The 24,768-nt window shown below is 36.1% G+C and overlaps 7 protein-coding genes across 9 annotated transcripts; 3 read left to right on the top strand and 4 right to left on the bottom strand.

Annotated features, from left to right (window-relative positions):
* Positions 1 to 4,897: 4,897 nt before the first annotated feature.
* LOC108859183 (cyclin-dependent protein kinase inhibitor SMR13) lies at positions 4,898 to 5,672 on the top strand. Its single transcript, XM_018633045.1, has one exon. The coding sequence runs from the start codon at positions 4,986 to 4,988 to the stop codon at positions 5,397 to 5,399; it is 414 nt and encodes a 137-aa protein (XP_018488547.1). The 5' UTR covers positions 4,898 to 4,985; the 3' UTR covers positions 5,400 to 5,672.
* A 2,506-nt stretch (positions 5,673 to 8,178) lies between these two features.
* Positions 8,179 to 10,157, top strand: LOC130494309 (nuclear transcription factor Y subunit A-9-like). Of its 3 annotated transcripts, none has more exons than XM_056986561.1 (6): positions 8,179 to 8,341; positions 8,541 to 8,685; positions 8,775 to 8,860; positions 8,957 to 9,022; positions 9,300 to 9,464; positions 9,575 to 10,157. In XM_056986561.1, the coding sequence occupies exons 1-6, from the start codon at positions 8,339 to 8,341 to the stop codon at positions 9,887 to 9,889; spliced, it is 780 nt and encodes a 259-aa protein (XP_056842541.1). In that variant the 5' UTR covers positions 8,179 to 8,338; the 3' UTR covers positions 9,890 to 10,157. The 3 variants fall into 3 exon arrangements, with proteins under 3 accessions (XP_056842541.1, XP_056842540.1, XP_056842542.1); XM_056986560.1 differs by having other exon boundaries at positions 8,180 to 8,341; positions 8,775 to 8,863; XM_056986562.1 differs by having other exon boundaries at positions 8,180 to 8,341; positions 8,530 to 8,685; positions 8,775 to 8,863.
* LOC108858861 (uncharacterized) lies at positions 10,151 to 11,139 on the bottom strand. The gene is made up of 3 exons (XM_056985877.1): positions 11,134 to 11,139; positions 10,535 to 11,004; positions 10,151 to 10,381 (listed from the first exon to the last, which is right to left on the bottom strand). Exons 1-3 carry the CDS (start codon positions 11,137 to 11,139, stop codon positions 10,177 to 10,179), a joined length of 681 nt encoding a protein of 226 aa, XP_056841857.1. The 3' UTR covers positions 10,151 to 10,176.
* A 939-nt stretch (positions 11,140 to 12,078) lies between these two features.
* Positions 12,079 to 12,596, bottom strand: LOC130495215 (photosystem II 5 kDa protein, chloroplastic-like). The gene has a single exon (XM_056986563.1). The coding sequence runs from the start codon at positions 12,514 to 12,516 to the stop codon at positions 12,196 to 12,198; it is 321 nt and encodes a 106-aa protein (XP_056842543.1). The 5' UTR covers positions 12,517 to 12,596; the 3' UTR covers positions 12,079 to 12,195.
* Positions 12,597 to 15,697: 3,101 nt separating this feature from the next.
* Positions 15,698 to 16,909, top strand: LOC108838870 (uncharacterized). Its single transcript, XM_018611737.2, has one exon. It carries the CDS (start codon positions 15,698 to 15,700, stop codon positions 16,907 to 16,909), a length of 1,212 nt encoding a protein of 403 aa, XP_018467239.1.
* A 173-nt stretch (positions 16,910 to 17,082) lies between these two features.
* On the bottom strand, positions 17,083 to 17,625 carry LOC108862347 (photosystem II 5 kDa protein, chloroplastic). The gene has a single exon (XM_018636446.2). The coding sequence runs from the start codon at positions 17,516 to 17,518 to the stop codon at positions 17,198 to 17,200; it is 321 nt and encodes a 106-aa protein (XP_018491948.2). The 5' UTR covers positions 17,519 to 17,625; the 3' UTR covers positions 17,083 to 17,197.
* A 407-nt stretch (positions 17,626 to 18,032) lies between these two features.
* Positions 18,033 to 21,374, bottom strand: LOC108862345 (NAD(H) kinase 1). Its single transcript, XM_018636443.2, has 11 exons — positions 21,182 to 21,374; positions 20,720 to 20,885; positions 20,480 to 20,602; positions 20,199 to 20,389; positions 19,801 to 19,914; positions 19,619 to 19,713; positions 19,393 to 19,499; positions 19,260 to 19,333; positions 19,098 to 19,176; positions 18,705 to 19,012; positions 18,033 to 18,632 (listed from the first exon to the last, which is right to left on the bottom strand). Exons 1-11 carry the CDS (start codon positions 21,206 to 21,208, stop codon positions 18,324 to 18,326), a joined length of 1,593 nt encoding a protein of 530 aa, XP_018491945.1. The 5' UTR covers positions 21,209 to 21,374; the 3' UTR covers positions 18,033 to 18,323.
* Positions 21,375 to 24,768: the final 3,394 nt, after the last annotated feature.

The raw sequence follows: 24,768 nt of genomic DNA, 5'->3' as shown, positions 1-24,768 counted from the left end.
ACAGATTAGAATAAGAGTCACAGAACCATTAATAACATTGGCGAAGGCGGTTTAAGAAGCACCTCATGATTTGATGGCTGAAACTATATATATTATGTTTTGCCTCCAAAGTAATGTTTAAACTCTTGAGACCCAATTAATTTCATTGTTCATTTAGACCATTTATAATATATTTTGCTATTTTTCTCTAAAATAAAACACCTCTATAATAAAAAACAGAGACAATCAACAGATTGTTAAACATGAAGCACACAATGTAATAAAGTTTAATGTAAGAATACATAAATATTTAACATGGGACACACGTTGTAACAATTATTTAAACAAAGGTATTTAGCTAAATTTTGTACTAATTAAAAAAAGTGTTGCAAATGTCACATTCTTCTTTTACATGGTCGCCTTTGATAGAGATGAAATCTATTTCAGTGTACTTTATTTAAAATAGAATTCTTCTAAATATAGAATTAAAATATATGTGTTTCAAAAAAAAAAGAATTAAAATATATATCTTTTACTAATTAGAAAAACTATTTAATAAGAAAAAATAGAAGTGAATCGGAGTAAATTTGCCTATAATCATTATTATTAGAAATAGATACAGAGATGAATTTGATATGCTTTTACATCTGTTATAGCAGAGCGATAAAAGTGGAGAATGCGTGGTGCCGGTGATGGCTTCAGACGTGGATTCAGTATGAAAGAGACCCTAGACAACAGCTCCTGTGGGTTATACTAAGGGCTGGTGATGGCCATAGTGATTTGTACTGTTAATGGAAAAGTCATAGCTGGTAACGGCCGGATGCTAATTTGCAATCTTCTCTATTAAAAGAGAAGTACAGATTTTATCTACCATTTAAAAGTTACATTGGACCATTTCCTAGAAATCACAACTGATATTTATCTATTTGCATAATAATATCATAACAATAATTGTTATTATAATTTATTATTTTCTTTCCCTAACAATTAATTAAAAGTATTAAAATTTTAATTTTGTTTCTCCTTTAAATGGGCCAATTGTTAACAAATTATTATATCTTTCTTATAAGATATACTATATTATGCTATATACATATATATAATTCTCCATTAGTGGTAATTTCATTAATAATGTTTGTATTTTAGATATATTTTTATTGTGGTCATTTAGATAATCATACAAGTTAATAAATTGTATTAATAAATTTAATAGAATAGATGATCCGTTTAAAAAAGGATGTCGCTATCTATTATATATCAAACAAGGATACAAAATGAACACACTCTAACATATAGAAACACGTACAAAATAGTTTTACGACATATCCAAAACAGAAAAATTTATAAATGGTATATTGTTGAAAAAAATAACACCCGCCCAGTCGGGCGGGTTAGAATCTAGTATCACATTATGTTAAAGAGCCATCGGGCGATGATGATTATGGGAGTTTAGTAAGTACTAACATCGTGGAAATCGGATAGCCCCGTTGATTTATAATCATATCATACTTATTGATATAATTTTTTTGCTCTGATAAATCAACTTGTGTTTGTACATATGGTAGTATTCAAATGAGATCCATATTTTGCGTGCCTACAGCGCTTCCCCTCTAAGTTCACACTTTCATTTTTGTCTGGCCGTCGGGAGTGTGAACTGTTTCTTTTTGCCGAACATATTTAGTTAACTTTTAATGATCAATGATATTTTCGTGATTTCATCTTTACTCATACGATATTACAAGCCACTTTTTGATAGAATATTAGATTTTCCACTATTTCGATATAAACATGCTTAATTTTGAATTTTTTTAGATATGCAACAGAAAATAAAGGACATTCACTTTGGTGATATAAATAGTTAAATTAACTTTGTCGAATCTTTAGACGTACGTATCATATATCAAAACTGGAATGTCACAAATTGCAAATAAAAAAAAATACAAACTTGTTGATCGGTCACCTGTTTATGTGTGAACACATAAGACGTATAAGAATCTAAATTGCCGCTTTACATAGTGAATCCTATGTTATAGGATTCCATCATCCATGACAAGAGCCAATCTCGCGTACTTATGTACTTTTGTGTTTTAAAAAGTCTGTTCACTTTATTTTTCTTTTAAATTAGCATTCTAATACTAATTCTGGTGCAACCATACAACCTCAACCAAAATCTGGAAATAGTTGGTTGGGATGAGCACAAACCCATGGTTATAGGCTTATAGCAGTTGATATACTAATATAGTAATATAACATTGAATTTGCATGTCAGTCCACGTGATTTCCTTCCTTCCTAGCTCTATCACAGTTTGTGTCAACTTTATATTGTTCATTATTTCTTTATTTTTCCTGCGATCCTTTTCAAAATAACTATATTTCCATTTATACAAAATAAAAGGTATTAATACTACCACAGAAAATAGTAAATCTCTTAAGATTCCGATATACCGTACGCAATCGAAGGCAAGCTGATTTTATGTGTGTGACAAAGAATTACATTTCAGACAAGACGTTGTAGCCCAATGGTTAGGACGGGTCCCCGCCTGCACCCAGGTAGGGGGTTCGATCCACGCCGGAGGGAACTACCTTGCAACGCTCTTGTCACCCACACGGATATGGGCCATGCTTTCGGCCCATTTGAAAAACTGGGAGGGGCGTCTATCCGTGGACATTCCTTCCCCTTGGGGATTAGTCTGGGCCTTCTGGGCCTGGGATACCCCCAGGTTAAACAAAAAAAAAAAAAAAGAATTACATTTTGGGAAAGTATCATTTATTAATTGGCAATTTTAGTCAAAAAGAAAAAGAAAACAAAAAAGTAAATTAAAACTGAAAAAGGTCAATTTTTTTTTTCGTTTATCGTTGTCGGGTCATATGAGCATCCACATCTAAAAAACAACCTTTTGGGGGGGGGGGGGGACGGCCATTTCATACCCAACATATCTCAATATGTTCAATTCATACCCGACTTATATGACCGTGCCAAAATATACCTAAACATATATGGATGTGCCAAAACATACCCAACTTATATTTTTTTGGTAAAATCATACAGCAGTCGCCACATCAGCTGCCTTGTCATCTATTTATGCTTGTGTGGATGCAAAGTCAACTAATTTTGCTGGCAAATGTGCCATGTATATAAATTATTAAAAACTAAATAATTTTGTTATAAAAATAAAATTTTATATTTTTTATTATTTATTAAAATTAACAAAAATTAATTAATTAATTAAATTTAAATCTTATATAAGAGATATATTCGTAAATATTTTGATCATATCAAAAAACGTCCTAATAAGAGTTATATATGTATTGTAATGATTCAAATCCAATGCTAGTTTGCAGACGTGTTACTCTTGATTAATTATGATTGTGTTAATCTAAAATTTATAATGTAAATAACATACCCATAATTAATAAAGCGTAATATGATTTATTTTTACCCTTGATTAATAAAACGTAACATAATTTATTTTTACGCTTTTTTAATCATGGGTATGTTATTTACATTTAAAAAAATTAGATTAAATGTAAATAACATACCCATGATTAATAAAGCGTAACATGATTCATTTTTACGCTTTATTAATCATGGATATATTATTTACATTTAAAAATTTAGATTAACACAACCATGATTAATCAAGAATAACACGTCTTCAACACTTGTATTGGATTTAAATCATTAAAATACATATATAACTCTTATAAGAACGGTTTTTGATATAATCGAAATCTCTTATATAAGATTTGAATTTAATTAATTAATTATTTTTTGTTAATTTTACTAAATAATATAAAATAAAAATTTTATATTTTCTAAAAATTTATTTTTATAACAAAATTATTTAGTTTTAAAAAAATTATATATATGGCATATTTGTCAGCAAAATTAGCTGACGTTACATCCACGCGAGCAAAAATAGATGACATGGCAGCTGATGTGGCGACTGGTGTATGATTTTGCGAGAAAAACATAAGTTGGGTATGTTTTGGCACAACCATATAAATTCATGTATATTTTGGCACGGTCATATAAGTCGGGTATGAATTGAACATATCCCGATATGTTGGATATGAAATGGCCGTTTTCCCCCTTTTTGGGGTTAGACACCATTTATGAACTTTAATAGAAATGTATTTTACTACTTCCAAAAGTTACAGTTGCCATGTGAATTATCAAAGAGTCAAGTTTGTGCACCAGCACCACTGTAACCTGAATTTTTGACATCATGTTTGTTTTTAGTTTTTAGTTTTTACCTTTATGCTTTTTTTTTTGCAGTGGCTCAAGAGAATTCTGCATTAAAAACAGCTACATTGCTACTTTTTGAACTATAACATCAATGAACATATCGCACATCAATGAATATACGTGCTGCATATCCTTATTTTGAAATTTCATATGGGTTCTTTGATTATTAAGCTCTGGTCAAAAAAATAAAATATCAGAGTAAAAGTTGACTTTGATTTTTAAATTTCATATTTTCTTTAAAGAAAATGAAGTTTATAGGAATATGTTGTTCTTCATATGTTTTGTAAATAAAATTTTCAGCAGATTATATGTTTCTTTTCTTTTTTCTTTTGTGAAAGTAGGCAGCAGTGAAGTTCAATTTACTTTCTTATTAGTTCTCAAGAAGAAAAAAAACTTACTTTCTTATACCTAGTCAATGCCTTATTAATGGTTATGGCTTTTAGTCTTTAAAAACGGCAAATAAAAATATACGACCCATTTCGTTGGTCAGCAACTACATGCAATGGATCCTTAAAATATAATAAAAGAAACAAATCTTTTTACCTTTTTAAATGCAAGTTCAATAGTCACTCACTCATTTCTTTGGTTCGTCTCAGTGAAAACTTTAGGTAGTCAAAATCTAGAAAACGTGTTGACTCGTTTCTCGTACTATATATGCTACTAACTAAGCAAATAAGCAACGACTCTCTTCTTCCTCCTTCTCCCTCTCTCACCTAACCTCGCAAGCAAAATAAGACATCTTTCAATTAGGTCCAAAATGGCGTCAAAGAAGGCAAGAAAACAAAACAGAGCCGAGAAGAAACTCAAAAGAAACCATTTCAAGAAACAACTTCCACAACACAAGAACACCGTCACAACTACAACACTCGATCATACTTCCCCATCTACTATCGTCTCTTCTTGTTCTTCCATAACGACGTCGTTCTCTCCTCAAGAGACAAACTACTCTGCTCTCTCTTCTTCTCCGGCGGTGTTGGCGTCACCAGATGAAAGTGGCGGCGGTTGTTGTACCCCGAAAGCTCAGAAGTGTCGGATACCGGAGATGCTGACGTGTCCACCAGCGCCGAAGAAGCAAAGAGTCTCACATAACTGCGTGTTACGACGAAGGCAGCTCGTTTTCTTTGCTCCTCCGGAGATAGAGCTCTTCTTCGTCAAAGCACACGATCGATGAACAGCTTTAATTAATATTTGTAGTCTTGTGTTTTTTTGTTATTGCTGATAGGATCAATCGTTCGATAGAGAAAGTAGTATGAGGAGAAGATAATTAAAAGTTCATCTCTTTGACTTTGTTAATATAGAATAACGAAGGATGTATTACTAGGCCCTATGTATTACAATGTTTTGTGTGATGTTTTGTTTTTCTTGTTATTTTTGGTTTGTTTTAACATTTTGTTCCTTTGGCGCTTGTTTTTTGGATTAATTTGAATGAAGTCGATTTGAGTTTTGTGGTAGGGTTTTATTAAAATCTACTACGAATTTAAATCTATAATTAAATTATACTTTTCTTGATTCCCTTTTTTGTAAGTGCTATGTGTTAGGTTGCTTAATGACTTTAGGTTCTGTGCCTAGTAGCTTTGTCGATTTTTCTCCGTTCCGTTCCGTTCACCTAACGTACGTATCGTTCTTCGCTTGAGTTTTGTTCACTTTCATCGTTCGTTTGATAGACAGAACCGTCGCTTTCTAGGTGGAACATCACACATGAGTTTACGTCCCTGCAACATTAAGACAACAGCGATCATTTCTTTAGTAACATTTTTACACTGCTGAAATTGTGATTCTCAAACTATTAATCACCAATTCAGCACCGCCATAAAATTTTTAAATGCATATGCATACACAATACACTTCGTATTATTATAAATAAAAATAAGAAAGTAGTTTCTAGTATATTCCCCTATTATTGATATGCAGAATAATGTGCGAAGGTATCATTAGTTAATTTTATCAGGTTCATAAGCTCAATTTTTTTTTTCTGTTTAGTTCCAAATATGTTAGCTTAATTTTCAAAAAATATTTAAAATAATATCTATATATAAGTATATAAAAATCCGATCGATGTGTTATATTTTAAGGTTTTGAACAATTTTCAATCCAATTTTCTCCATAATTAAGTTCAGATTTTCTTTGTTACACTTCATTAGTAGCATTTTGTGATATTCCACTAATTAGAAATATATAGATATGTTTTAAAATTTAGTAAAAGCAAAGGGACGAGAAATATGTGAAGAGTTAGTGGGGATGGCCGCAGTGTCGAGGCAGAGGATAACATCTGCCAAGGGAATCCAATGAAGTGACTCGTGCAGCCTTTCTCATCATTTTCTCTCTTTTTTTTGGGATCAAATTTCTCTTTCTTTTTCTTCCATAATTTCTTACAAAAAGTAAGAATAACATCTTTATCTGATCATCAATAATACATAAAAGACCATCCTTTTCCGCAGAAATGATAATTCATTATTAACTAATTGGGTTACATATCCATATTAGGGTCAGAGTAATCAAAAATGATCTTATAACTAGAATTTGAATTGTCTTAGACATGTACAAAACATAAAGAATAATTTAAACAAAAGTATATCGAGTTACGCAGAAAATAAAAAACTCAAGAATCCCTGATAATATTTTGAAAAAGACTAATTGATTAACTTTTTTTTTCTGGAAAATCTAATTGATTAACTTGATTCAAGAAAGAGGAATAAAGATTTGACAGAAAGAACAAATAACACAAGACATGATGATTGTGATTTTAATTGATAACCGTTACAATAATAGAGCGACTTTGTAATTCTATAAAAGTGCAGTCACATAACTAAATATGTTTCTGATTTATATTTGACTCTTTTCTTTTGGATAAATACTATCAGCAATAATGTAGTTGGCCGAAAAAAATGTACAAACTAGTTTAAAAATATACTACATTGGCCGAATCAAATTTAAAATACCTTTCAACTAATGTTAAATAGTGAACCGATCATCATGACCAATATTTGATTAATAGACTACCTTACTGATTAAAAATCGCTGTTCAAATTTTATAGATAATTTACCTTTTCCCTTATTTTACTTATTTGTCTTCATGTTTCACAACATCTTTTTTAGTTTGTATATCATTGTTGTAAAATAAAATAAAGATTTTGCCAAGAAAATATTTTTCCTATGTAGTATATGTTATCGTATACTATTGTTTATGATTTTTGTTGTAGTAATGATCCTAAAGTTTACTGACTAAGACTTGAGTTTTATGATCCCAGACTATAAATAGTATTGGATCTTTTGGCGGTCAGACCAATTAGACTAAATTAAGTTTAAGTAATTCGATTGTAGGTTTTCGTTTTCTGATGACGTAGTAGCTAACCACTCTTGAACTTGTGGTAGTGATCAACAACATAACGGATCAACAACTAAGTAACCACGATAAGCCAATCCCACATATTAAAAGAAGCATATGCCATATACACACTTTATTTAGGCGATTGTCATGTTCCCATCATTCAACAATTGGAAGATTCTTCTTAAACCTATGCTCATATACTTATTACAATGAACTGGCCAAGTTTGAAATATCTTATGTACGCATGTGATATGTAAATAAAAACTAGTTGAGTTAGATAAATGTATGGGGCATACCATAATCAGGTTCAATGTAAATAGTTGTTGTTCCTTTTTCAAGATTAACAAAAGTTTTTTTTTATGTTCTTTCACTCTTTGGTAAACAAAATTTTGAGATCGCGAAAGAAGAAAACAGGCCTTGTAATAGAGGGCTTTTGAAGCCTGTCATAGGCTCAAAAACGACTATCACAATCGAATTATCCTATTATTTAATATCTCTCTCTCCACAAAATTGAAAAGTCAAAAGTATTAATGTTGCCGCCGTTCACGTGGCGACCACGTGGCAGCCAATATCCAAAACGGAACAAAAACTTATTTATACGTCTTCCTCCTGCGACGATCAAATTATAAAAAGAACAAAAAAAAATTAATTCAATTCAAGTCCACAAAAATGGTTTCCTCTGACTGAAAACTTGCTCAGATCGGTTCATCTTCCAAGCGGAAGCGTCTCCTTCAATCACTCGTAAGAAGCCTTCGTGACGGTCCACTCGTTCTTTCCCCTGAATGGTAATGGTTAAAACTTACCGAGTAATCATCACTTCGTGGTTGATTGCATGAGTTCTGTTCTAAGGGTTTTGTTCTGTTTCCTCTCAGTTTTGTTTCAAAGTTTTCAAATTTCTATCTGATTTGGTGAATTCAATCACTGGGTTTTGCTTTGTTTACTGCTTACTGTAGTCTTCATCACTAACAATCAGATTTTGAATAGGAAGCTGAAGACATGCATTCCAAATCTGACGTTTCTGAGGTTCATCATCACCATACATCATCAAACGGGTCCAAGTCACCATCTAACAGAGATGAAAGTGGTAACAAGGAGGAGTCACTAGTCACAACGTCTCCCCAACAATCAGGTGCATTTGACTTGTCTTCCCTCGGTGCTTATTACAAAAGTTTTTTCTTTTCTTTTTAGCTAGATTTGTTACTGTGTTTTGATATGCAGGTGGAGATAACAGTGAAAAAAGTCAAGAACCTGTGCATCCTGGCACTACACCACCTCCTCCTCATCCTCAACTTGTTAGCCATGCAGTTGTAATTTTACCAATATGTATCTATGATCTAGCTGATAAGTTTTATTTCAATATGCTTCTTACCATTTTTTTCGTTGGTTTTTGAATCATGCAGGGATGGACATCCTCGAATCTTTACCAGGATCCATATTATGCTGGAATGATGGGAGCCTATCCCTTGGTATATGACTTAATTTCCAATGTGTTTATTGATGCTTTTCTTAGTCCCCCAACTAATTTTTTTCTATGTTTAAGTTTATTTGATTTGATGGTATGTTTGCCATGATTCATTACTCCTGCTATTGGGTTTTTGAGACATGAGATTGCAGGTTTTAATATTCTAATTAGTCGTAGCATGTTTAAGGTTGCCTTAACAGAGTTCATGGTGTAGGGAATGTGCAAATATTTTTGATTAATTCTTTACATGCGATGTGATAAGCTATCAATTTTCCTGTCAGGCTTATGTTCCATATGGCGGGATGCCCCATTCAAGAATGCAACTGCCTCCTGAGATGGCACAAGAACCTGTTTACGTGAATGCTAAACAGTACGAGGCAATTATGAGGCGAAGGCAGGCACGAGCCAAGGCAGAGCTAGAAAAGAAGCTTATCAAATCCAGAAAGGTGTGTTATCATCATGAATATTTATTAGTTTCTTGAGAGCGCTTGATCTAATTGGTGAACACATCACCACTTGCTCAAACGCATCATTTTTTCTGTGTGTGTTTTCACAGCCTTACCTCCATGAATCTCGGCATCAGCATGCTATGAGGAGGCCTAGGGGTACTGGAGGACGGTTTGCTAAGAAATCAAACACCGATGATTCACGGAAAAAAGCTGGAGAAAAGAACAGTGCTTGTCCTACTCAGTCCCCAACATCATCTAACTCTGATCAACCTGAAGCTTGGAGTGATGAGTATAGAACACATCAGTCTGAAGAGATGCAGAGCTCAGGTTATAAGAGAAGGGAAGAAGCAGACTGTTTAGGGCAGCAATGGAACAACATTTCCTCAAACCATCCTTCTCAAGCTCGTTTAGCCATCAAGTGATCTCTCTCTCGCAGGCAAATCATTCTTGGCTTTCTCTTTGCTGGCTTTATATGGTAGCAGCCATTGAGGAGTTCTCTCAGTTTTCTTCTTTCTTGTTTTGTACAAATACTAGTGTGCTTTTGTTAGAATACTTCTTTGTCAGCACCCTTAAGGTTTAATAATGAGGCTTGAAGTTTTGAATCCAAAACTATGTGATTAATAACTAAACTCCACTGTGCTTAAATGAAAAAGAAGAGAGTAATTACAAATCTTTCTTTATTACAATTAACTTTTGTTTCTATACTTTTTTATCTTTTTATATCAGGGTTGGTCAAGTCTTCAGCTTCCTCTAGGTCGGCCTCTTCAGTATGGGCAGGACCTGCTGCATCTGAGGAGTTGTTAGCAGCCTCTCTGATGTTCACAGGTGGCTGATTCTCCATTAAACAAGAGAGTGCTAGCTTTGGTGACCACTCAAGGACATCATCAATGATGTTGGACATCCTTCTTTGGTACCTATAATGCACAAAAAGTCATCACAAGTCAAACAAATGAGAGGCCAAGAGCCAATAGTCAGTCAACCAAAAAAACTCATAGCAGTTAGAGAACAATTCAATCTTGAGGAGATGGAATCCATTAGTGTTAATCTAGGTTTAAGTTAATATATACCTGGCCCGAGCAGCCTCGTCAGGGGCATGGCGCCGGAGCAGCATGACAACAACAACAGCCACAACTGTGTAGAAAAGTCGAGACGTCCACTTGGGAGGTTCTTCCTCGTCTTTCTTTGGCCAGAAACCGAATAGCTCCTTCAATGTGGCTTCCTCTGCGAGAATGTTGGGGAAGAACCAGACACGCTTTCCAAGGAGAATCCACATAGCACCAAAAGCAACTGCTCTCACTGCCACACGATCACATCTAACCAAGAGGTTCTTCCCCAACAAGACATTAGCGATATCTTCAGCGTCGAGGTCACTATCTTCTTCGAGAATCTCTTTACACTCGGGGTGATTCTTCATGAAGCTCACGAAATATTTCCCTCTGAAGTACTCGACTCGTGCTTCCTCCATAACGGCCCATCTTGACTCCAACCCCTTGTTGTCTCTAACTCTCTCAGCAAACAACTCAAACAAATCCTTCTTCTAAAGAAAAAAAAAGCAAAAGAGTGTCTGACATTCAGACAAGGAACACTATTGTATGCACATCCATATAGTGGCCGTAATTCATATAATCATCGAAGCAGGGGTCAAACCGTCTCCTACATCTTTTACCACCATTTTTTTTTTACCGTATCTTTGCAGTGAAAAGGATGCAGAGAAGTGTATTTATCATATTTCCTGGCAGTTCAAACTCGGGTTTTGTTGTCACCTCGTTGAATATTGCGCCAAATAGTTTGCTGGTCTGTGATACAACAATGTTTTTTCCTAAACTGAGCTAACTGCTGAAGTGGTGTTTAGTTGCTGCAGGTGTTCTTGCTGTTGTTCCGGATAATAACTTAGTCGCTGAACATCTATACACTCATTGTTGAGTTGATGGATATGTATATCTATACAATACACTCATTGTTGTAATTTTGCCTCTCTTTCCTCTTTTTCAGAAGACTATAATAGTACACAAGATTTTACAGAAAGTTCAGAGTCTCCTTGTCTAAGACGATGAAGCTGTTCATAGACTTGAGAATTTGATGTATGCTTTTGGTTACATAGCAGCATCTGTTAAGTCACCCAAACTCCTGAGTTAAAAGGAATCTCATACTTCTCTTGATTCATTTCTCACATTTTAATTTAATAGATAATTTAAACATTTACTGATGGTACTTGTATCAACTATCAACTACTGCTTTGGTTGCATTATTGTCTAGATCCATAACTATCTGTTGTTTGATCATATCATAGGTGGAGAGACTTGCTCAACCGGATCAAACCACCTGAATTAACACACTCATCCCAACTGTACAGGAACCCAACCCGATTTGAAAATCCCGTATCAGCCCAATTCTAAAAGTGTATTGAGTTTTATCACATGAAACGCATATGAAGGAACTAACCCGAATATTATTAGGTTCATTTGGTGATTTCAAAATGTAATTTTGGTTTCAGTTTGAATTTGTCAACCTAGGCCAGTTTGGTGTTAATGTAGTTTTCAGAAACTATATTGTAATTGTAATTCACTATGCAATGCTTCTTTTAAGTGTTAATTATAATGAAAAGGAAGTCTAGTCGAAGATTATAAGATTTTGATCCAAATATATGATTACATACCAAATTTGAGAAAATTTATTGAACAAAAGAAAGAGATAGAGAGAGAGGGACATGAAAGGTGGGACGGTTGAATCAGTAGCGGCAGATCTTTGCCGTAGGCATTGTGACACAAACTTGAGCGTATTTCTTCTTAGCCGCTTCTGTCCCTCGCTTGGGCTCCTCCTCATCCGCCATGGCTACCTTAGCCAAGGCACAAACGGCAGAAGCTGCAGCCGTGAACATGAGATCTCTCCTCATTGTAGTGCTTCTCTGTTCTTCCTTGGGCTTGACTTCTAAGCTGGTTGTGTTCTCGCTCGTTGAGGCTCTGACCATGGACATCCTTCTTCCTGCGGTGGGTGACGGAAGCTTAGCGACGGCTGGGAGGAACGTTGCTGTCATTGTCATCGATGCCATTGCTTGAATCGTTATCTATCGGTTAGCGCTTGTGAGATGGTTGAATGTGTTTTATGAAGTTTGGAGGTGATATGAGTTTGTGGAAAGCGTTGAGTTTCATGAGAAATTATCTATATCCTTATCCAAATGTGATTTTTGTGCGAATGAGTCGTTGCCACGTGTCATGTTCTATCTTTGTTGAGAAGAACCATGAGAGGCTCTCTCGCAAAAGTGGACTAGATACTTTTTTTATTGTGCAGCCCACATATGGGTCCATGTGTTAGACCCCTAATACAACAGTAAAATCCTTTTTTTTTTGTTGTAAACACATTCAAATCGTAACACTGAAGCCAACCAGTTAGACCCCTAATTGCTTTTGTGAAAGCCTTTTTAGTCTTGTGATTTAATAATGTCTTGTGATGATGACTGTTATGCTGCATTTACGAGTGTCTCCTGGTCAACGTATGGGCATCGTTTGGTTGTGTCAGAAGGTCATTAACTCTTTAGAATGTCTCGACCGTAAGTCTGTCTGAAATATGCCTGGTCTGTAGATAGATGTATGTATGAATTTTAGAAATGGTATCATTGCGTGCACAATCAGGTAGACAATATTGGATAGTTTGGAGAGAGACAGAGAACAGAAACATCTTTGATTCATTAACTTTGAGTGATCATCACAATCAACATAATTATTTCTCATAACAGCTACATACTACACTTATCCTTTTTCCATCTTTATTTATATGCATACAGATGGATAGATGTCAGGACTATATGTATGTGGTTTAGAAGGAAATACTGGATAAATTGGTTCGAGTGTCACGAGGGCCGTCAGAGGATTGAGTCTTTCTTAAGTTCCAGTGAAGACCGTCATGGATGCTGCGTAGGAAATCATGAGTAGATTCAACCCGGCAATGGGCAATAGAATATACGATGATTTATATAAATTTAAAATTGTGGATGTTAGTGTTGCCCAGTTTGTGAAATGGGCAATGCGTTCTGTAGCCGCAACGTTTATTTTACAGGTAAAAAACTGCATATGTTCTTGTAAATTGAAGTTTTATAACAATAATACTAATATTCTGATGTGTTACACTCTTTCCTACTTTATAGAGTGCAATGGATACCCCTTTGGCGATGAGAACTTTCGCCTCAGCTAGCTTACTCGGTTTATCTTCTCAGCAGAGCCATTCACAAGATTGCATAGAAACTTTCAGAGTCTCCTCCTGTTAAGCAATGAAGCTGTTCATAAACTTAAGAGCTCTATGTATGCTTTGGTTACATAGCATTAGCAGCATCTGTTAAGTCACCCAAACTCCTCAGTTAAAGGAATCTCATACTTCTCTCGATTCATTTCTCACATCTTAATTTAATAGATACTAGATCGTGACCCGCACGCCCGTGCGGGTGTTAATTTTTATTTTATTTTTATATATTGATTTTTTGTGTTTTTGAATTTTTTTTCTTTTTTCATACAATCATTATAGATTTTAGATGTATCACCATTATATAATGTAAATGTACCTAAATATGTTTTTATATGTGTTTTTTATATGACACTAATATGCATATCTTTTTTTAAATATCGTTTTCAATACACATTTAATTATTCTTACAATTTTTATTTTATTTAACGTATAATAATGCACAACTATTTTAGAATTTGGTATTACCAAATCTATATAATATAAGTGAATTTTTACGGAGGTACTGAAATAATAAAGAATATAGTTAAAAACATTTAAATATAGTCTATTTTTGTTGTTAAAATTAGTAAAAACCATCACTATCAAATATTACATAATAGTTATGATTTGGATCATCTAGGTAAAATATACATTTTAAGAACAAAAGTTCATTAGGTGTCAGTTACTTTTTCTAGGAAAAAAACGATGTGGTTTTCTTGTTAGTAAAAAAAAATTATACTTTCTTCCATTTTATCTTGTGTACTACTGAAATTAAAACATCATTAATAAGAAGAAAGCAATTTAGAATCGTTAGGATTAGAATACAGATTGAACCTTTGCCTTATAATTTATGTTTGGCTTATGACTGATTCTTGCACACATCTTAGAAATATTGGAAAATTATTAAATTAATTTATCCAAAATAACAGCAAATGCATTATTGTAGAAAGTAAGTAGTTCACGAAAATGTTGATGTTACTCAAACAAAATAACGAAATCAGTCTTTATTAATGATAAAAGTAGTTTCAGTGATCAGATAATGTATTAGACAAAAAGTCAATGGAGGTCTGAAATATAACGTATTGAATCTACATCGTTGAGAAGAAAAAACTTTGGTTGGTGGAGTTTTTGTTCGTGGTGTGTTCTGAATATGTAGAAAGTGAGCGGAGAGTTTTATATATATAGGGTCATGCATATCAGTATAATATTATGATTTTGTATTTAATAGTTGGATTATGTGGAGTCAATCACGTTAAAGATCTACGTTGTAGGTAAGATATGTAAATTAGTTAATATAAATGATAATATTCCCTTTTTATATTCCAAAATCATTTGAAATATTAATAGAATTTATTGGATAAGGAATGTGAATATATGAGTGATTCCCGTAGAATTTTAATAAATTCATTTGTTTTGTTTTGTTAGTTATAGTTAACACATACAGCTTATAAGATAATAAATGATGATTTATAAAAAAAATAGTTAATGATAATTCAGTGGCATAGTATTGTAATTTTTGTGCAAAACTTAGGGTTAATTACTATTTGTACTTCAGTTTTAATAGATTAGATAGTTAAACATTTACTGATGTACTTGTATCATCAACTACTGCTTTGGTTGCATTATTGTCCAAATCCATCACTAACTAACATGATCAAATAGAACACTCATCCCAATTATATATATAGGAACCAAAACCGATTCCAAAGCTCCATATCAACCCAATTCTGAAAATGCATTGAATTTTATCACATGAAATTAAAACGCAACTGAAGAAACTGAGCCGAATATACTAAAAGTTACATACATTTTTTTTACCAAAAAAAGTTACATACATTTTCGAATTGCGCTAAACCGAACCAAGAATAGAACAAAAACCGAACTCCCGCTCATTTGGCGATTTCAAAATGTAACTTAGGGTTTTCGGTTTGTGTTTAAATAGAAGGTGTGAGCTGAGGCGAATAGTTTATTAATCGCTTTCCTTGTTCCAAGAGAATATACTGACGGTTACAGCAATGGCGGCGGCGAATAAACAAATCCCCGTTTCCGATGACCTAAACTACAAACAGTGGGCTCCAAACGCGAAGAAAAAGCTAGTGGAGAACGGAGTATGGGACGTCGTCGCGAACGGAGTCCCGTTCGATCCAACGAAGCTCCCAGAGCTAGCGGCGAGGATCAGCCCCAAAGAACTCGCCGAGTGGAGAGACCGCGCGATCAGCGACATGAAAGCTCTCAAGATCCTCCAGTCTTCCCTCCCGCCTTCCACCTACCGCAACACATTCTCCGTCGCCTCCGCCAAGGATCTCTGGGATCTGCTCAAATCAGGCAACGAGGAACCGAATCGCCCCAAGCTAGCGAAGGAGTTCGAGGATCTCGCGATGTACGACGGAGAATCGATGGACGGTTACTTGGAGAGAGTTTTGGATATCGTCGAACGGTTTCGCCGTTACGGGAATCCCAAGCCCGACGACGAGGTCATCACCAAGCTGTTGACATCGCTCTCGTGGATGTACGATGATTCGATTGCGATGCTGGAGGAGATCATGAGTCTTCCCGATATGACTCTCAACGATCTGGTAGGGATTCTCGAACTGTTTGGAGATCATCCAGGGGAATACATGACGCAACAGCTCAAGAAGCATCACAAGAGTCTTGCGAAGGCCAAGTCCGAGCAGATGTGGTGTGATGGCTTGTGCAAGAAGTATGATCACAATCAAGAAGACTGTTACCGTAGTGACACGAGTGGACAGTGCCATGTGTGTGGAGCGAGGAGAGGAGGGGAGTGTGCGAGAGGTTGTACAGCGAAGAACGGGAAGCCAGAGCATTTGATGTTGGCTGTGACTACGGGCGATTTCACTTACGGTGACGATGTGTGGATGGTGTACTCGACTGCTTCGGACCATATGAGTCCGTATCTGAAGGTTTTCGCCACGCTGGATAGAACGTACAAGGCTCGTGTTGGAATGGCTGATGGGAAAGTTGTTATGGCGGAAGGGAAAGGAGATGTGAAGATTACTATGAAGGGTGTGAGGAAGTTGATCAAGAACGTGCTTTTCGTTCCGGGGATTGATAGAAACGTGCTGAGTATTAGTAAGCTGACATCAGGTGGCGGCTCGGTGGTGATAGGTGGAGGGGAATGCACTGTTAGAGATGAGAATGGGAAAGTGTTTGCTAACACGAGGTTGGAAGAGAGAGGCATTGCTCTGCGTTTTAAGGTGATTAGGTAATGTGTGACGACCTCTTGATAGGCTTCTGCTTGAATGAAATTAGGTTAGTAGTTTGGTTTCAGTTTGGATTTGTCAACCTAGGCCGGTTTGGTGTTAATGTAGTTTTCAGAAACTATATTGTAATTCACTATGCAATGCTTCTTTTAAGTTTTTATTATAATGAAAAGGAAGTCTAGTCGAAGATTATAAGATTTTGATTCAAATATATGATTACATACCAAATTTGAGAAAAGTTACCGAACAATAGAAAGAGATAGAGAGAGGGACATGAAAGGTGGGATGGTTGAATCAGTAGCGGCAGATCTTTGCCGTAGGCATTGTGACACAGACTTGAGCGTATTTCTTCTTAGCCGCCTCTGTCCCTCGCTTGGGCTCCTCTTCATCCGCCATGGCTACCTTAGCCAAGGAACAAACGGCGGCAGCTGCAGCAGTGAACATGAGATCTCTCCTCATTGTGGTGCTCTTCTGTTCCTCCTTGGCCTTGACTTCTAAGCTGGGTGTGTTCTCGCTCGTTGAGGCTCTGACCATGGACATCCTTCTTCCTGCGGTGGGGGACGGAAGCTTAGCGACGGCTGGGAGGAACGTTGCTGTCATTGTCATCGATGCCATTGCTTGAAATCTACGTTTGATTTAACCCTCTCTCTCTCTCTCTCTGAATCGTTACCTATCGGTTAGCGCTTGAGATATGGTCGAACGTGTTTTATGAAGTCTGGAGGTGGATATGGGTGTGTGGAAAGCGTTGAGTTTGATGAGAAATTATCTATTTCCCTATCCAAATATGATTTTGTGCGAATTGGTTGTTGCCACGTGTCATGTTCTATCTTTGTTGAGTAGAACGATGAGAATATGCTCTCTCGCAAAAGTGGACTAGATACTTTTTGTTGTGCAGCCCACATATGGGTCCATGTGTTGGTCTATATGAAAATAATCAAATACAACAGTTGAATCCTTTTTGGTCGTAAATACATTCAAATCGTAACACTAAGCTAACCAATTAGACCCCTAACTCCTTTTGCGAAGGCCTTTTAGTCTAGTGATTTAATAACTCTTCTGCTGCATTTACGAATATCTCTTGGTAAAGTATGGGAACCGATTGCTTGGGCAAGAACATAGATGAATATGGTGTTGAGAAAATGAAGCCTGTTGGATTGAAATGCTTAAAACTCTTTAGGAATTCCATATACAGTATGTATGTTGTTATATGCGTGTAGGTAAAAAACTTGCAAGCCATCAACATAGTTATTGCTCATAACAGCTACATTTCCTTAACACCCAACAATGGATACAAACTAGATTCTGTAGCGGAACCCATCACTTTCCTTTATTTATATGCATGCAGATGGATAGATAGATGTCAGAGGACTATATATGTATATATGGTTTTAGAAGTAAATCCTGGATATAAAATATTTGTTCAAGTGTCACGAGGGCCATCAGAGGACTGAGTCTTTCTTAGGTTCCAGTGAAGACCATCATGGATGCTGCGTAGGAAGTCATGAGTAGATTCGACCTGGCAAGCCGTCGAGACAGGCCATGGTGCTATGCTACACACTAGCGCATCCCCTGCTTCAAGCTGTTTCCGTCCTTTCCCATCAAACGACACCCACGCAGAGCTTCTGCTGTTGAACGGCACTTGCACTCTCACCGTCACGTGGTCCGGTAATATCAGTGGCCGGAAAGACAGAGAATGCGGACAGATTGGTGTGAACAAGATCCCAGGAACCTGCAGAAAAAAAACATCAAGTTCAGAATAATTGTCCTTCATGATCTGTCTTGAGGGAGCATATATTAGTACCTGTGGATGGACCATTGACCCTCCAGCTGCGAGTGAGTAGGCGGTGCTACCAGATGTTGTAGACAGTATTAGTCCGTCGCCTTGCACACATGTGACAAACGAGTTGTCGCAGTAGCATTCAAGGTTTGTGAGGTAAGAAGATATCCCACGGTCGATGGTGACTTCGTTAAGAACAAGCGTATTCTCTTCTGTCTCGTAGTCATGCCTTGCTTTATCTCTGATGATGTGACACTGCAACCTGTGTCGTAGTGTTATACTTATTGGACCCCTTATAACCGCTTCGAGACAGTCTCGGTATTGTTCGCTGTCTGTGGTATCATAAAGAGTTAAAGAAAAAAAGTATAATGCTGTTTATAAGAAGCTGATGAAAGAAAAAAAGATTTTAAAGGATACGGAAAGGAGTCATGAATCCAAGAGATCCCATGGAAAATGGAACAATTGGAGGCACTGGTCCTTTGAACATTGATGCTGCCTGTAAACGTCAAGATGTTCCATGTTAGATCTTATTACAAAAAAATGGGACACATATGTGAAGTGAGGTTTGACTTTTTTTACCCATAGAACAGTACCATCCCCACCAAGAGTTATAACAAGGTCAACCTTTGGGTGTAGAAGTGAGATTTCTTTGTCTGCATTTAACAAAAAGTTTAGCTGGGAGCCCAGATGATGCATATAAGAATATCTTTACCATCTTCCCAAGTTTGTACAAAGTCGAAGGAACTTGATTCTGATAAAAGTTCTGCCTTCACTCTTGGCTCCACGTAAACGTTCGATTCTTTATGGTCTCTCAACCATCTGAAAGGGATGAAAAAATCAATATGTAAACTTCATCTTATGGTTTGTGTAACAATAATCTTTAACTTTCTGAAAAGAGTTGAGAGAAAGTAGCAAGTGCAGAGGTAATAAATACAGACCTGACCATTTCGACAGAAAGAAGTCGTACAGAAGTTGAGTTAGGTTTAGTGAAAATAATGACAGTTTGGGGATTAGTCTCCCATGTCAGTGAAATCTGAGATTAGTTGTTGTTCGGGTTAGTCTACATACTAAACAACTGTGCACGGAACTGAGAACAAAAGACAATGCCCGCAACATGTACCTGTTTGCTGCTGCGGTCAGCTGTAGTGATATTACCACTCTCAAAAGAGACGATTTCTTTCTTGTGTTGGTCATTAGCCTGCCCCTTGCATCCCCATGAAAGCTTAAATGATGCCTGCATCCACGTTAATCAGATTCTGAAAATGTAATACACCACCATGCAAAACGTGAAGGTAGTGTTTTTCATTCTCTACTTATTGCTATAGCTTAAGCTTAAGGTTTCCTATACTATTACGGCCAGTTTCGAATATAACCAAGTCTGAGGATATACTTAACGAGCGCTAAAAGAACAAATTTACATCTAAATTAATGTTCTAGTGCTGACTGCGGGTAAGCTCTATGCTGCCTACTTATGTGTACTGACTTGCATACCCAGAAAATATAAGCATGTATTCTTACCTTTCGCTTCAGTTTGTTGTTACAACCATTATTAGCTTCACCATCTTGGAGAACATCATGGGAGCAAATACGCTCCAAGGAGGACCTTCCTGTTTTCCCATTATTCTCCTGAACATGTAGCCGTGCAGACTTGGCTAAATGATCCATCCCCTTGCTGTTCGTTTCATCCGCACACACTCCATTCAACGGTGCTGTGATACAAACCAGAAAAAAAAACATACATATTATTCAAACCAAAGCTACTTAGTGAAGGTCACCTAGAAATCAATTAAAAGCTAAACCTTTGGGAAGCAGCAACTCTTGGTTCTTGGACCTCTCCAACTCATATCTACGCTTCCACTCAGCAGCCTCAGCTTGAGCCAATGCTTTCCCTTCAGCAGATCCTCTTAAAGCCTTTGCAACAGCTACACCACAAACATTGCAAACACAAGTTGAGTCCTAACGACAAAAAGCATGAAGCTTTTTTATTTATTTATTTGATTTGTGGGAAATAAACCCAAAAGAAAGCTTAATTAATTTACTTCTCAAAGCCTCAGAAAACTCAATGAGATGATCATCAGTTGCTTGCATAGGAGTCTGTTGAGTAAGAAGCTCCTGAACAGCTTTCTCTGATTGAGACAAATCACTGAAACCATTTTCTGGGTTTGATCTCAAACTACTGTTTGCATCTCCGTTTCCAAAAGAATCCTGCCGAGAGAAAAAAAACTCAGTAAAGTTAAACAATGTTCTGATTTTAAAGAGATAACCTTTTTGAAGATAAGACATAAACTCAGTAAACTAAGAAAAAACCCCTTTCTCTCCGCATTCTCTCAATTTCCAAAATCAAATGTCAAAAGAATTGCCATCATAGAGATTTTACATTTTAAAAAAAAAATCGAACTTTTAGACGATAAAAAGAAACAGCAGAGAGAGATTGAAGAAACACGCAAAACCCAAAACATGCAAAAGCAGAAGGAACAGAGTGACGAGGGAGATGAAAGTACAGTGTAATTGAGCTTGTAGGTCGACATTGAATTCCTCTATGATCGAAGAAGAAGAAACAGAAGACGCTTATGGATAGATATTTCACTTTGGCAAGACGGCAGATTTATATACAGAGAAAATTGGCAAGGCAACGAAAGGAAGAGTCGTAAGCATCCGGCTTCCAGCTTTTTATTTATTTATTTTATTTTATTTTTGTGGTACAGTAATTGCTTTGATGTTAACGACCGGATCTCACATATTTTTGATCCCCAAATAAAGTCTTCTCTTACTATTTAAATAACAAAATAAAAAGAAATATAATAATGAATTACTAAAATGATTTCAGATTTTTTTTTAAAAAATTATGTATTTTATGCACATAATATTTCAGAGATCTGGAACTAGCTTTTCAAAATCCAGATTCGAAGAGTAATATTTTATAGAGAAGATAGTTTGAATACGGGCACAATTAGATTTTTGTTTTTGTTTTCTTACATTTTTCATCCAACATAAATTTTCTTTTATTAAAAATGCAACACTAAAATTTGCTCTCCATATTTTTTTATAAACAATTGCGATAGTCTTGGATCCACAATTTCATACTCCTTCTAATTTATAAAAATAATATTTTAATATTTATTGCAAAAATTATTATTTTAGATTTTTAATACAATTTATACATATTTTAATTTTAATATTATTAAAAATGCATTGATATTTAAATATTTTATTACATAAAAATATTAGTTAAATTAATATATTATTAGTACATAGCTAGTCTGGATCAGATTTTGGTGGAGTGATATCTCTATATAATTCAAAATATTATTTTCTTAATCTATATGAAAAATATCAAAATAATGTAAGTAATCATCTAGGAAAATCATTGACTTTCATGTTTTTTTTAAGTTAATAAATCGTTTTACTTGAATGCCTTTTCTCAAAAAAAATAAATAAATCGTTTTACGCGTGGTTTGTTAGTAAGCCCTGGTTGTGGGCATAATGACATGAAATGTTGACTTACTCCTAATTCTAAAACTAATATATAGATATAGGTTGCGAAATTGTTGTTAAAAATATAATAATGTTTACAAAATTATCTTTAGCCCTCACATCTCAAGGAAACTAAGTTGCTAGAGGAGAAGATTATGCATGCTTCATGTAAATGGTTAGTCACAAATAAGAGGAGTTGGGGTGCTTCTCTGAAACTTTCGGAGAGGTAACGTCAAGAACTTCTGTGAAAAGCTTTTATATCTCATTGCTACATACAAGTTTCCATGGATTATAAGAGTTTGGTTCATTGGGAAATTCAGTCCACATAGTTTAATTATATTTGAATTTTGTATGATTATCTTTCAGAAAACTTTATCTACTGATCGTTACGTGATCGAATTTTATATAGCGACCGAATTTCGATAATCTTTTAAAACACCCTAACACAATCTCCAGTATTATATGTTCACATGCTGAACCACATCTATTAGATTTAAAAATCATTAACTTAATCAGCCATGGTTTATATATATATAAACCAAGAGCTTTTGGCCGAACTCCAGCTGGAGTGTCTGCCCTGGGTTCGAGTCGCTTTGGCCACCTTCCCGCCTATAACCGTGCGTGCCCGGATGGAAAGCCTCGTGGGGATTAATCTGGGTTTACCGCCTGGGAACCCCCACGATTATCAAAAAAAAAAAAAAAAAATCAGCCATTATATACCATAATACCAATGCCATTACATTACAACAAACCTGAATTACTCACACTTGGTTTCTATATAACCAAACCAAGCGTGAGTAAATTATTCTCTTGTATATCTTATGCTCTATTGAATTGGACTCAAGGCTATTCTTTGTTTTGTGCACCTGGACTCAAGGCTATTCTAAGTCCAAAATACTACAGGAAGTACATCTCCTAAAACGTATAAAACTGCATACAATGAAAAATGATGATGAAGTTTTAACATCCGCAGCTACGAGAATGGTAAGCAATCCTATCAAAACTAGGGGATTAGGAGATGATGATTTAATAAAAAATATTACATAATACGATTGAAAATGAGAAAATGAGAAAATGAGAAAATGAAAAATAAATACTATCTGCATATGAATTTAAAATTTGATTTTGAAATTAGAGTTCTTTTATATTAATCTATTAAATTATTAGTTTATCAAATGTTAATTTAAGATGTAATAGTGTATATACTGTAGATAGCATAGTACCAACTTCACACAATTAGTTTTTTTTTTTTCCTCATAGTGTTTTTAATTATAAAATAAGTCAAACCCAATAAAACAGCTAAAGCCCGATTACATCAAGAAGCGGTCTACAAGCCCACATGCATACAGACTCAAAGATAAACTAAAACTGGGCCTGCGGTCCAAACTCGAAATCCGAACGGCCCAGCACAGAAAGCCCGTCGAGGAGGTGGCTCACCACGTGGGGAGCTCTGCACCAAAACGCGATACGCGTATTCATCTCCTCTACTCAGACCGTTTCCGTCTCACCGCCGCCGAAACAACCACCTTCACAACACCTGTTCGTCGGAGCTCGGAACTCACCGACGCCTCCACCCGAAATCATCACCGCTCTTCACCGCGCTGTCGTCACGCCGGTTAGATCAGTCAAACCTCAATGACTCTAGCGGCTTTGTACTACTTAAAACCCTCTACACGCGGTCCAAGAAAGCCTACGCCTTTCAACGGAATCGTCATCTAGCCAGAGATCTCTCATCTACCGGAGTGACCCATCCCCGTCTTTACTGCAAAACTCACCGGATTAAGAACAAACCAGAACTAGAAGATTAAACCCAAATATCACGGGTTACTAAGCGGCAGCGCGGATCTTTAGTAGCTTCCGCACTCCGAAAAACAAAAGCCGGCGAAGAAAGATCTGAGGGAGACCTTCTTCCCGGAAGCTTGAGCCGGCGTTTGTGGATCTGATGAAGCCTCCACCACCCGGAGAACACACCACTCGACGAAGCTGACCACTCCCTCTCCACGGAAACCCTTAAGCGGACGCGTCATAACTCCAATCCCGACCCACCGACAGAGATGGAGACGCAACCAGAACTCGGACAAGGCCCCCGCTGACAGTAAGATGAAGAGGGAGCCACGAGAAACAAAACAAGAAAATAGAAAAGGACTCCGGCGTCGGCACGGACGCTCACACGCCGACCGAACGCCGGAGATCTAACTTCTTTCTCTTCTCTCTCTTTTCTCACTCACACAATTAGTTACTTTGACAATTACAGATTTCCTATAATATAAGTGGTCCCTAATAACGCGTGGCTGATTTTTTTTTCTGGTCCTCAATCTCAACGTGGTTGGAGACTTGGAGTCCGCTCGTGGGATTTTGGTTCCACTACGTCTAAGTGCACACTAGATTTCTAGTGCATCATGATCTCGACACGTAGCCATAACTCCAATAGACGTTTTAGATTTGATGATGCGGAGCTTCGTGATTAGCAAAATGCAGTCTTTTTGGACTTGGACGACAATTTCTGTTTCACGGAAATATTCAACCAAGTTGACTTTATATGTTCTGTTTTTTGTATATTAATGGTGTAAAGTGTCAACTAATTTGTAAGTGGAAGAGCGACCACAAATTGAAG

This window comes from Raphanus sativus, chromosome 5 (genome assembly GCF_000801105.2).
Source record: "Raphanus sativus cultivar WK10039 chromosome 5, ASM80110v3, whole genome shotgun sequence".
Lineage (NCBI taxonomy): Eukaryota > Viridiplantae > Streptophyta > Magnoliopsida > Brassicales > Brassicaceae > Raphanus > Raphanus sativus.
The sequence above is the reverse complement of the archived record's forward strand: the minus strand, read 5'-3'. Positions and strand labels throughout refer to the sequence as shown.

Coding starts and splice junctions, on each gene's coding strand:
- LOC108859183 (XM_018633045.1), top strand. CDS start 4,986: ATGGCGTCAAAGAAGGCAAGAAAACAAAACAGAGCCGAGAAGAAACTC.
- LOC130494309 (XM_056986560.1), top strand. Junction 9,023..9,299: donor TGATGGGAGCCTATCCCTTG/GTATATGACTTA, acceptor TTTTCCTGTCAG/GCTTATGTTCCATATGGCGG. Junction 9,465..9,574: donor AGCTTATCAAATCCAGAAAG/GTGTGTTATCAT, acceptor GTGTTTTCACAG/CCTTACCTCCATGAATCTCG.
- LOC108858861 (XM_056985877.1), bottom strand. Junction 10,382..10,534: donor GACGAGGCTGCTCGGGCCAG/GTATATATTAAC, acceptor TGTGCATTATAG/GTACCAAAGAAGGATGTCCA.
- LOC130495215 (XM_056986563.1), bottom strand. CDS start 12,516: ATGGCATCGATGACAATGACAGCAACGTTCCTCCCAGCCGTCGCTAAG.
- LOC108838870 (XM_018611737.2), top strand. CDS start 15,698: ATGGCGGCGGCGAATAAACAAATCCCCGTTTCCGATGACCTAAACTAC.
- LOC108862347 (XM_018636446.2), bottom strand. CDS start 17,518: ATGGCATCGATGACAATGACAGCAACGTTCCTCCCAGCCGTCGCTAAG.
- LOC108862345 (XM_018636443.2), bottom strand. CDS start 21,208: ATGTCGACCTACAAGCTCAATTACACT. Junction 20,603..20,719: donor GTTTTCTGAGGCTTTGAGAA/GTAAATTAATTA, acceptor TTTGTGGTGTAG/CTGTTGCAAAGGCTTTAAGA. Junction 19,334..19,392: donor TGTACAAACTTGGGAAGATG/GTAAAGATATTC, acceptor TGTTAAATGCAG/ACAAAGAAATCTCACTTCTA.